The sequence below is a fragment of the Oncorhynchus clarkii genome, chromosome 21, assembly GCF_045791955.1.
Source record: "Oncorhynchus clarkii lewisi isolate Uvic-CL-2024 chromosome 21, UVic_Ocla_1.0, whole genome shotgun sequence".
NCBI classification, from domain to species: domain Eukaryota; kingdom Metazoa; phylum Chordata; class Actinopteri; order Salmoniformes; family Salmonidae; genus Oncorhynchus; species Oncorhynchus clarkii.
This window is the reverse complement of record NC_092167.1, coordinates 50,898,851-50,910,646: the sequence shown is the minus strand read 5'-3', so window position 1 is coordinate 50,910,646 and position 11,796 is coordinate 50,898,851. Positions and strand designations below refer to the sequence as shown.

The window sequence follows — 11,796 nt, the reverse complement described above, 5'->3', positions numbered from 1 at the left end:
TCTCTCTCTCTCTGTCTCTCTCTCTCTCTCTCTCTCTCTGTCTCTCTCTCTCTCTCTCTCTGTCTCTCTCTCTCCCTGTCTGTCTGTCTGTCTGTCTGTCTGTCTGTCTGTCTGTCTGTCTGTCTGTCTGTCTGTCTGTCTGTATGTCTGTCTGTCTGTCTTGCTTTCTCTCTCTCTCTTCCTTCCTTCCCCCCGCAGCCCAAAACAGTGGTGGACCCTCGCGGCCACCGACCCTTGTCCAAGGGGCGTGAGACCTACTCCCCCGCCCGCAACAACCCCGCTCCCATCAGTGGTGGTGGCCGTTACCGGGGGCGACCCACGGAGGCTCCCGCCAGAGGCACAGAGCAGGAGAAGGAAGAGCAACCGGAGGCTGGGGGATGTACACATGCCTCTGAACAGATGGTGAGGTGTTAGGTTGTATATTCTGAACAGACGGTGAGGTGTTAGGTTGTATATTCTGAACAGACGGTGAGGTGTTAGGTGGTATATTCTGAACAGACGGTGAGGTGTTAGGTGTTGATCTTGACTATGATCAACTATCATTCATCAATACCTAATCAGTGATATTGATGCCATCAATTCCATTAATTCATACCCTCTCCACTGATCACATCAATTCCATTAATTCATACCCTCTCCACTGATCACATCAATTCCATTAATTCATACCCTCTCCACTGATCACATCAATTCCATTAATTCATACCCTCTCCACTGATCACATCAATTCCATTAATTCATACCCTCTCCACTGATCACATCAATTCCATTAATTCATACCCTCTCCACTGATCACATCAATTCCATTAATTCATACCCTCTCCACTGATCACATCAATTCCATTAATTCATACCCTCTCCACTGATCACATCAATTCCATTAATTCATACCCTCTCCACTGATCACATCAATTCCATTAATTCATACCCTCTCCACTGATCACATCAATTCCATTAATTCATACCCTCTCAACTGATCACATCAATTCCATTAATGCAGCCTCTCTACATTGATTGATCAAGTCTAGTTAATCACGCAGTCCCTTGTGTCTTACGGGCTATGGAGACAACACTTCCTTAGCATTAGCATCTACCATCTCTGCCATAGAGATCCTATGGTCACAGCGGAAACACTTCCTTAGCATCTAAAGTCATTGGAAAAACACTTCCTTAGCATTAGCATCTTCCATCTCTGCCAAAGAAATCCTATGGTCGCAGCAGAAACACATCCTTAACATCTAAAGTAATTGGAAAAACACTTACTTAGCATTAACATCGACCACCTCTACCATAGAGATCCTATGGTCACAGCGGAAACACTTCCTTAGCATTAGCAACTATCATCTCTACCATAGAGATCTTACGGTCACAGCGGAAACACTTCCTTAGCATTAGCAACTACCATCTCTACCATAGAGATCCTATGGTCACAGCGGAAACACTTCCTTAGCATTAGCAACTATCATCTCTACCATAGAGATCTTACGGTCACAGCGGAAACACTTCCTTAGCATTAGCAACTACCATCTCTACCATAGAGATCTTACGGTCACAGCGGAAACACTTCCGTAGCATTAGCAACTACCATCTCTACCATAGAGATCTTACGGTCACAGCGGAAACACTTCCTTAGCATTAGCAACTACCATCTCTACCATAGAGATTTTACGGTCACAGCGGAAACACTTCCTTAGCATTAGCAACTACCATCTCTACCATAGAGATCTTAGGGTCACAGCGGAAACACTTCCTTAGCATTAGCAACTACCATCTCTACCATAGAGATCTTACGGTCACAGCAGACACACTTCTTTAGCATTAGCAACTACCATCTCTACCATAGAGATCTTACGGTCACAGCGGAAACACTTCCTTAGCATTAGCAACTACCATCTCTACCATAGAGATCTTAGGGTCACAGCGGAAACACTTCCTTAGCATTAGCAACTATCATCTCTACCATAGAGATCTTACGGTCACAGCGGAAACACTTCCTTAGCATTAGCAACTACCATCTCTACCATAGAGATCTTACGGTCACAGCGGAAACACTTCCTTAGCATCTACATTACCCAGTGTTTCCGTCCTCCTCCGGCCCTACAGGGGGTGCTGTGTCCTACAGGCTGTGAGCTGAAGACGGCCATACTGAAACAAGAGAGGAACGTAAAAGAGGAAGTCAGGAGGATGCAGAAGGATGTTGACGACCTGTCGAGATCCTCTAACACCATCTATAACTACGTAGACGGAATGTCCTCAGCGCTGAGAGAGAGACAGCTGGTTAGCAACGGTAAGATGGAGGTGACAAACACACAGTGATTCCGCTCGTCTGTGAGATGTTACTGGTTGAAACGAGGTTAAGAAACAATGCCTTAGCCCTCACCCTCCTCCTCCCTCCCCCTCTCTCGCCCCTCTCTCGCCCCTCCTCCCTCCCTCTCTCTCGCCCCTCTCTCGCCCTTCCCTCTCTCTTGCCCCTCTCTCCCCCTCCTCCCTCCCTCTCTCTTGCCCCTCTCTCGCCCCTCCTTGTCTCTCGCCCCTCTCTCGCCCTGCACTCCCTCCCCCTCTCGCCCTTCTCTCGCCCCTCCCTCCCTCTCTCTCACCCCTCCCTCCCCCTCTCTTCCCCTCCCTCCCTCCCACCCCCTCCCTCCCCCTCTCTTGCCCCTCCCTCCCCCTCTCTCTCACCCCTCCATCCCCCTCCCTCCCTCCCTCCCTCCCTCCCTCCCTCCCTCCCCCTCTCTCACCCCTCCCTCTCTCCTCTACAGAGAATGGTGACCTGGTGAGTCAATACACAGATGACTTGGAGACCCAGCATGTTTATGCAAAGGAGGCAATAGACACTGTGTTCCCATCTAACATCAGGTGTGTGTGTGTGTGTGTGTGTGTGTGTGTGTGTGTGTGTGTGTGTGTGTGTGTGTGTGTGTGTGTGTGTGTGTGTGTGTGTGTGTGTTGGAGGGGATATTAATAACGTATTTTGTCTTCTTCTGCTTGTTCTCCTTATTCGTCTAAACCCACAGGATCCTGCAGGGAGTCCTGGAGAAGATCCGCATGAAGATCCAGAGAGTGGAGAAGGCCATCCTGGCCCAGAGAGACGAATGCAGGGAGCAGTGCACCGTCTCCTGCCCCATACCTGTTGTCTCTGGTGAGGATGAAGACTTTGGGAGGTTCTGTGGGTGGGGAGGGGCGGTTCTGTGGGTGGGGAGGGGCGGTTCTGTGGGTGGGGAGGGGCGGTTCTGTGGGTGGGGAGGGGCGGTTTTGTGGGTGAGGAGGGGTGAGGAGGGGTGGTTCTGTGGGTGGGGAGGGGTGGTTCTGTGGGTGGGGAGGGGCGGTTCTGTGGGTGGGGAGGGGCGGTTCTGTGGGTGAGGAGGGGTGAGGAGGGGTGGTTCTGTGGGTGGGGAGGGGTGGTTCTGTGGGTGGGGAGGGGCGGTTCTGTGGGTGGGGAGGGGTGGTTCTGTGGGTGGGGAGGGGTGGTTCTGTGGGTGGGGAGGGGTGGTTCTGTGGGTGAGGAGGGGTGGTTCTGTGGGTGGGGAGGGGTGGTTCTGTGGGTGGGGAGGGGCGGTTCTGTGGGTGAGGAGGGGTGGTTCTGTGGGTGGGGAGGGGTGGTTCTGTGGGTGAGGAGGGGTGGTTCTGTGGTTGGGGAGGGGTGGTTCTCTTGGCTTAATGTTACGATGGTTTCCCAGGCTGGATCCTGTGGACTAAATGTGTCTCTCCTTCCTGACCTCCAGGTAAGGAGTGTGAGGACATCTACAGGAAAGGAGGAAGGGATTCTGGGATGTATCTGGTCCAGCCTGACTCCTTCTACCAGCCCTACAAGGTCTACTGTGACCAGACCACCCAGAATGGAGGTGGGTGGTTGTCATTCTATCTCTCTCTGTCTCTCTCCCTCCCTCTCCCCCTCTCTCTCTGTTTCTCTCTCTCTCCACCCCCTCTCTCTCTCTCTCTCTCCCTCCACCCCCTCTCTCTCCCCTCTCTCTCTTTCTCCACCCCCCTCTCTCTCTCTCTCGCTATCTCTCTCTCTAAGAATCCCTGAATTGGCTAGGTGCAAATCTGTTGTTGTGCCCTTGAGCAAGGCACTTAACCCTAATTTCTCCTGTAAGTGTCTCTGAATGTCTTGTCCTCTTTCTTCTTATCTATGTCCCCTTCCAGGCTGGACCACTATTCAGAACAGGATGGATGGTTCTGTAGATTTCGGCCGGCGTTGGGACAACTACCGCAGCGGTTTCGGGAATATCGCCTTCGACGTCGGGAAGGGACACTGCAACACTCCAGGTGAGAACAAACAAATGGTAAAAAAACTGTCAATAGTTAACGGGGTCAATGGCATTTAGAATCAGTCAATTCAGGTTCAGGTAACATTGGATACTGGATACTGCTGTCCACTGCCATTCATCTATTGTTAAATGATATCACTGACCCTGTGTTTGTCCTGTGTCATGTGACAGGGGAGTACTGGCTGGGTAACGAACGCATCAGTCAGCTGACCAAGCAGGGTCCCACTGAGGTCCTCATGGAGATGGAGGACTGGTCTGGCAACAAGGTCCACGCCCAGTACAAACAGTTTACCATACAGGTAACACAGCCACGCCCAGTACCAACAGTTTACTATACAGGTAACACAGCCACGCCCAGTACCAACAGTTTACTATACAGGTAACACAGCCCAGTACCAACAGTTTACTATACAGGTAACACAGCCACGCCCAGTACCAACAGTTTACTATACAGGTAACACAGCCACGCCCAGTACCAACAGTTTACTATACAGGTAACACAGCCACGCCCAGTACCAACAGTTTACTATACAGGTACACCCAGTACCAACAGTTTACTATACAGGTAACACAGCCACGCCCAGTACCAACAGTTTACTATACAGGTAACACAGCCACGCCCAGTACCAACAGTTTACTATACAGGTAACACAGCCACGCCCAGTACAAACAGTTTACTATACAGGTAACACAGCCACGCCCAGTACCAACAGTTTACTATACAGGTAACACAGCCACGCCCAGTACCAACAGTTTACTATACAGGTAACACAGCCACGCCCAGTACCAACAGTTTACTATACAGGTAACACAGCCACGCCCAGTACCAACAGTTTACTATACAGGTAACACAGCCACGCCCAGTACCAACAATTTACTATACAGGTAACACAGCCACACCCAGTACCAACAGTTTACTATACAGGTAACACAGCCACGCCCAGTACCAACAGTTTACTATACAGGTAACACAGCCACACCCAGTACCAACAGTTTACTATACAGGTAACACAGCCACGCCCAGTACCAACAGTTTACTATACAGGTAACACAGCCACGCCCAGTACCAACAGTTTACTATACAGGTAACACAGCCACGCCCAGTACCAACAGTTTACTATACAGGTAACACAGCCACGCCCAGTACCAACAGTTTACTATACAGGTAACACAGCCACGCCCAGTACCAACAGTTTACTATACAGGTAACACAGCCCAGTACCAACAGTTTACTATACAGGTAACACAGCCCAGTACCAACAGTTTACTATACAGGTAACACAGCCACGCCCAGTACCAACAATTTACTATACAGGTAACACAGCCACGCCAAGTACCAACAGTTTACTATACAGGTAACACAGCCCAGTACCAACAGTTTACTATACAGGTAACACAGCCACGCCCAGTACCAACAGTTTACTATACAGGTAACACAGCCCAGTACCAACAGTTTACTATACAGGTAACACAGCCACGCCCAGTACCAACAGTTTACTATACAGGTAACACAGCCACGCCCAGTACCAACAGTTTACTATACAGGTAACACAGCCACACCCAGTACCAACAGTTTACTATACAGGTAACACAGCCACGCCCAGTACCAACAGTTTACTATACAGGTAACACAGCCACGCCCAGTACCAACAGTTTACTATACAGGTAACACAGCCACGCCCAGTACCAACAGTTTACTATACAGGTAACACAGCCACGCCCAGTACCAACAGTTTACTATACAGGTAACACAGCCCAGTACCAACAGTTTACTATACAGGTAACACAGCCCATTACCAACAGTTTACTATACAGGTAACACAGCCACACCCAGTATCAACAGTTTACTATACAGGTAACACAGCCACGCCCAGTACCAACAGTTTACTATACAGGTAACACAGCCACGCCCAGTACCAACAGTTTACTATACAGGTAACACAGCCACACCCAGTACCAACAGTTTACTATACAGGTAACACAGCCACGCCCAGTACCAACAGTTTACTATACAGGTAACACAGCCACACCCAGAACCAACAGTTTACTATACAGGTAACACAGCCCAGTACCAACAGTTTACTATACAGGTAACACAGCCACGCCCAGTACCAACAGTTTACTATACAGGTAACACAGCCACGCCCAGTACCAACAGTTTACTATACAGGTAACACAGCCCAGTACCAACAGTTTACTATACAGGTAACACAGCCACGCCCAGTACCAACAGTTTACTATACAGGTAACACAGCCACGCCCAGTACAAACAGTTTACTATACAGGTAACACAGCCCAGTACCAACAGTTTACTATACAGGTAACACAGCCACGCCCAGTACCATCAGTTTACTATACAGGTAACACAGCCACACCCAGTACCAACAGTTTACTATACAGGTAACACAGCCCAGTACCAACAGTTTACTATACGGGTAACACAGCCACGCCCAGTACCAACAGTTTACTATACAGGTAACACAGCCCAGTACCAACAGTTTACTATACAGGTAACACAGCCACGCCCAGTACCAACAGTTTACTATACAGGTAACACAGCCCAGTACCAACAGTTTACTATACAGGTAACACAGCCACGCCCAGTACCAACAGTTTACTATACAGGTAACACAGCCACGCCCAGTACCAACAGTTTACTATACAGGTAACACAGCCACGCCCAGTACCAACAGTTTACTATACAGGTAACACAGCCACACCCAGTACCAACAGTTTACTATACAGGTAACACAGCCACACCCAGTACCAACAGTTTACTATACAGGTAACACAGCCACACCCAGTACCAACAGTTTACTATACAGGTAACACAGCCCAGTACCAACAGTTTACTATACAGGTAACACAGCCACACCCAGTACCAACAGTTTACTATACAGGTAACACAGCCACGCCCAGTACAAACAGTTTACTATACAGGTAACACAGCCACGCCCAGTACCAACAGTTTACTATACAGGTAACACAGCCACGCCCAGTACCAAAAGTTTACTATACAGGTAACACAGCCACGCCCAGTACAAACAGTTTACTATACAGGTAACAACAGTTTACTAACTATAGTTTTGGCAAGTCGGTTAGGACATCTACTTTGTGCATGACACAAGTCATTTTTCTAACAATTGTTTACAGACAGATTATTTCACTTATAATTCAATGTATCACAATTCCAGTGGGTCAGAAGTTTACATACACTAAGTTGACTCTGCCTTTAAACAGCTTGGAAAATTCTAGAAAATGATGTCATGGCTTTAGAAGCTTCTGATAGGCTAATTGACATCATTTCAGTCAATTGGAGGTGCACCTGTGGATGTATTTCAAGGCCTACCTTCAAACTCAGTGCCTCTTTGCTTGATATCATGGGAAAATCTAAAGAAATCAGCCAAGACCTCAGAAAAGTCTCCACAAGTCTGGTTCATCCTTCCAAACGCCCGAAGGTACCATGTTCATCTGTACAAACAATAGTACTCAAGTATAAAAACCATGGGACCACGCAGCCGTCATACCGCTCAGGAAGGAGACGCGTTCTGTCTCCTAGAGATGAACGTTCTTTGGTGCGAAAAGTGCAAATCAATCCCAGAACAACAGCAAAGGACCTTGTGAATATGCTGGAGGAAACAGCTACAAAGTATCTATATCCACAGTAAAACGAGTCCTATATCGACATAACCTGAAAGGCCCCTCAGCAAGGAAGAAGCCACTGCTCCAAAACCGCCATAAAAAAGCCAGACCACTATTTGCAACTGCACATGGGGACAAACATTGTACTTTTTGGAGAAATGTTCTCTGGTCTGATGAAACAAAAATATAACTGTTTGGCCATAATGACCATCGTTATGTTTAGAGGAAAAAGGGGGAGGCTTGCAAGCCGAAGAACACCATCCCAACCGTGAAGCATGGGGGTGGCAGCATCATGTTGTGGGGGTGCATTACTGCAGGAGGGACTGGTGCACTTCACAAAATAGATGACATCATGAGGTAGGAAAATTACGTGGATATATTGAAGCAACATCTCAAGCTTCGTCGCAAATGGGTCTTCCAAATGGACAATGACCCCAAGCATACTTCCAAAGTTGTGGCAAAATGCCTTAAAAACAACAATGTCAAGGGATTGGAGTGGCCATCACAAAGCCCTGACCTCAATCCCATAAAAAAAAATTGTGGGCAAAACTTAAAAAGCGTGTGAGAGCAAGGAGGCCTACAAACCTGACTCAGTTAGACCAGCTCTGTCAGGAGGAATGGGCCAAAATTCACCCAATTTATTGTGGGAAGCTTGTGGAAGGCTACCCGAAACGTTTGACCCAAGTTGAACAATTTAAAGGCAATGCTACCAAATACTAATTGAGTGCTTGCAAACTTCTGAACCACTGGGAATGTGATGAAAGAAATAAAAGCTGAAATAAATAATTCTCTCTACTATTATTCTGACATTTCACATTCTTAAAATAAAGTGGTGATCCTAACTGACCTAAGACAGGGAATTTTTACTAGGATTAAATGCCATGATTTGTGAAAAACTGAGTATAACTGTATTTCGCTAAGGTGTATGTAATCTTCCGACTTCAGCTGTAACAGTACCTTTACTATACAGTTGGACGGAGGGACGGACGGACAGGCAGACAGACAGACAGACAGACAGACAGACAGACAGACAGACAGAATCTATACTTTCTGAACTAGCATCATAGTGGAAATCTAAATCTCCACAATCTCTGGGGTCTAGGTTGGGTTACTTTAAAACACTGAGAATGTTGTTGTTAAAATGTGACTATAGTAAATAAAAAAACATCTTTCTGTAGAGCGAGGCGTCCAGGTATGTGATGGCGATCAACGGGTACTCTGGTACGGCCGGTAACGTGATGCTGGAGGGGGCTACGGAGCTGTCTGGAGAGAACCGGACCATGACCATCCACAACGGAATGATGTTCAGCACCTACGACAGAGACAACGATAACTGGTATGGGATGATGTCTCTCTCTTTTTCTTGGCTTTACTCAGTGCTCTCTCTCTCTCTCTCTCTTTCTCTCTCTCTCTCTCTCTCTCTCTGCATCTCTATCTCTCTCTCTCTTTCTCTTTCTCTCTCTGCATCTCTCTCTCTCTTTCTCTTCCTCTTTCTATCTCTCTCTGCATCTCTCTCTCTCTCTCTCTCTGCTTCTCTCTCTCTCTGCATCTCTCTGCATCTCTATCTCTCTGCATCTCTCTCTCTTTCTCTTTCTCTTTCTCTCTCTCTGCATCTCTCTCTCTCTCTCTCTGCATCTTTCTCTCTCTCTCTCTCTCTCTCTCTCTCTCTGCATCTCTCTCTCTCTCTCTCTCTGCATCTCTCTCTCTCCATCTCTCTCTCTCTCTCTCTGCATGTCTCTCTCTCTCTCTCTGCATCTCTCTCTCTCTCTCTGCATCTCTCTCTCTCTGTCTCTCTCTCTGTGATGATATTGAAATGGACGATTGGTTGGTTAGTTGATTGGTTGGTTAGTTGATTGGCTGGTTAGTTGATTGGTTGGTTAGTTGATTGGTTGGTTAGTTGATTGGTTGGTTAGTTGATTGGTTGATTGATCAGTCAATAAATGACAATTAATGGGTTAAGATAGATTAACCTAACCTTCTCTCTCTCACCCCCCTCGCTCTCTCTCACCTCTCTCTCTCTCACCCCCCTCTCTCACCCCCCTCTCTCTCACCCCCCTCTCTCACCCCCCTCTCTCTCCCACCCCCTCTCTCACCCCCTCTCTCTCTCCTACCCCTCTCTCTCTCTCACCCCCCCTCTCTCCCCCTCCCCTCTCTTTCCCCCACTCTCTCCTCCCCTCTTTCCCCCCCTCTCTCCCCCCTTCTCTCCCCCTCCCCTCTCTCCCCTCCCCTTTCTCCCCCCCCCCCTTCTCCCCCCCCTCTCTCCCACCCCCCCCCTCTCTCCCACCTCCCCTCTCTCCCACCTCCCCCCCCCCCCCCCCCCTCCCCCTCTAACAGGACTCCAGGTGACCCATCCAAGCAGTGCTCCCGTGAGGACGGCGGTGGCTGGTGGTACAACAGGTGTCACTCAGCCAATCCCAACGGCCGTTACTACTGGGGCGGGGCTTACACCCGGTACATGGCAAAACACGGGACGGATGACGGCATGGTGTGGATGAACTGGAAGGGATCCTGGTACTCTCTCAAAGCCATCTGCATGAAGATCAGGCCCTACTTCGCCTCGCGGTAGACACACACAGGGACACGCACACAGGGACACGCACACAGGGCGGCAACCTACTAACTAAGCATGTGTTGTTCTTCTGTGAGTGATTGTGTGGTGTGTGTTTGTCTTTGGGACAAGTATATGTAGAAATATATATACATATATATATATATATAAAGTATACAATTAGATATTAGCAGAGGACTGTCCCTTACTATACTCAATAAAAACATATTGAGGAACCTATGTCATGTGTTTGATCGTCATGATTCAGACCGTCCTACCCGTGCTAGATTAGGGAGATGTAATTTATAGATCGGCAGGTAAGGGTGCTCTCTAGAAGCTAGATGTTCTTTATAGGACACCAATGTTCCTTATAGGACACATCACTGCACTCTATACTCCTCTGTAAACTGGTCATCTCTGTAGACCCGTCGCAAGACCCACTGGTTGATGCTTATTTATAAAACCCGCCTAGGCCTCACTCCCCCCTATCTGAGATATCTACTGCAGCCCTCATCCTCCACATACATCACCCGTTCTGCCAGTCACATTCTGTTAAAGGTCCCCAAAGCACACACATTCCTGGGTCGCTCCTCTTTTCAGTTTGCTGCAGTTAGCGACTGGAACGAGCTGCAACAAATACTCCAATTGGACAGTTTTATCTCAATCTCTTAATTCAAAGACTCAACCATGGACACTCTTACTGACAGTTGTGGCTGCTTCTCGTGATGTAGTGTAGTCTCTACCTTCTTGCTCTTTGTGCTGTTGTACCATGTTTAGTGCTGCTACCATGTTGTTGTTATGTTGTGTTGTTACCATGTTGTTACCATGTTGTTGTCATGTTGTGTTGCTACCATGTTGTTGTCTTGTTGTGTTGCTACCATGTTGTTGTCTTGTTGGGTTGCTGCCATGCTGTGTTGTCATGTGTTGCTGCCATGTTGTTGTCATGTTGTGTTGCTACCATGCTGTTGTCATGTTGTGTTACTACCATGCTGTTGTCATGTTGTGTTGCTACCATGTTGTTGTCTTGTTGTGTTGCTACCATGCTGTGTTGTTGTCTTAGGTCTCTTTATGTAGTGTTGTGTTGTCTCTCTTGTCGTGATGTGTGTTTTGTCCCATATTTTTTATTTTATTTAGTATTAATCTTTAATCCCAGCCTGTCCCCTGCAGGAGGCCTTCTGCCTTTTTCTAGACCGTCATTTGTAAAGAAGAATTTGTTCTTAACTGACTTGCCTCGTTAAATAAAGGTTCAATAAGATGAGAGCATTTTAGAAAGCATTGTATCTACCCACAGCCATCAGATCATTACCTGGAATGTGAAAGGTATTAACTGACCCTTAAAAT

General features: G+C 47.7%; 1 protein-coding gene across 1 annotated transcript in view; it reads left to right on the top strand.

The window, feature by feature from the left end:
• LOC139379130 (fibrinogen beta chain) overlaps positions 1-10,695 on the top strand; it is a 12,874-nt gene extending 2,179 nt beyond the window's left edge. Inside the window, exons 3-11 of the mRNA XM_071121961.1 lie at positions 199-402; positions 2,104-2,287; positions 2,760-2,856; positions 3,012-3,136; positions 3,720-3,839; positions 4,141-4,263; positions 4,437-4,564; positions 9,086-9,243; positions 10,242-10,695. Coding sequence (XP_070978062.1) covers positions 199-402; positions 2,104-2,287; positions 2,760-2,856; positions 3,012-3,136; positions 3,720-3,839; positions 4,141-4,263; positions 4,437-4,564; positions 9,086-9,243; positions 10,242-10,473 — 1,371 coding nt within the window. The 3' untranslated portion in view covers positions 10,474-10,695. The remainder of the gene's footprint in view (positions 1-198; positions 403-2,103; positions 2,288-2,759; positions 2,857-3,011; positions 3,137-3,719; positions 3,840-4,140; positions 4,264-4,436; positions 4,565-9,085; positions 9,244-10,241) is intronic.
• Positions 10,696-11,796: the final 1,101 nt, after the last annotated feature.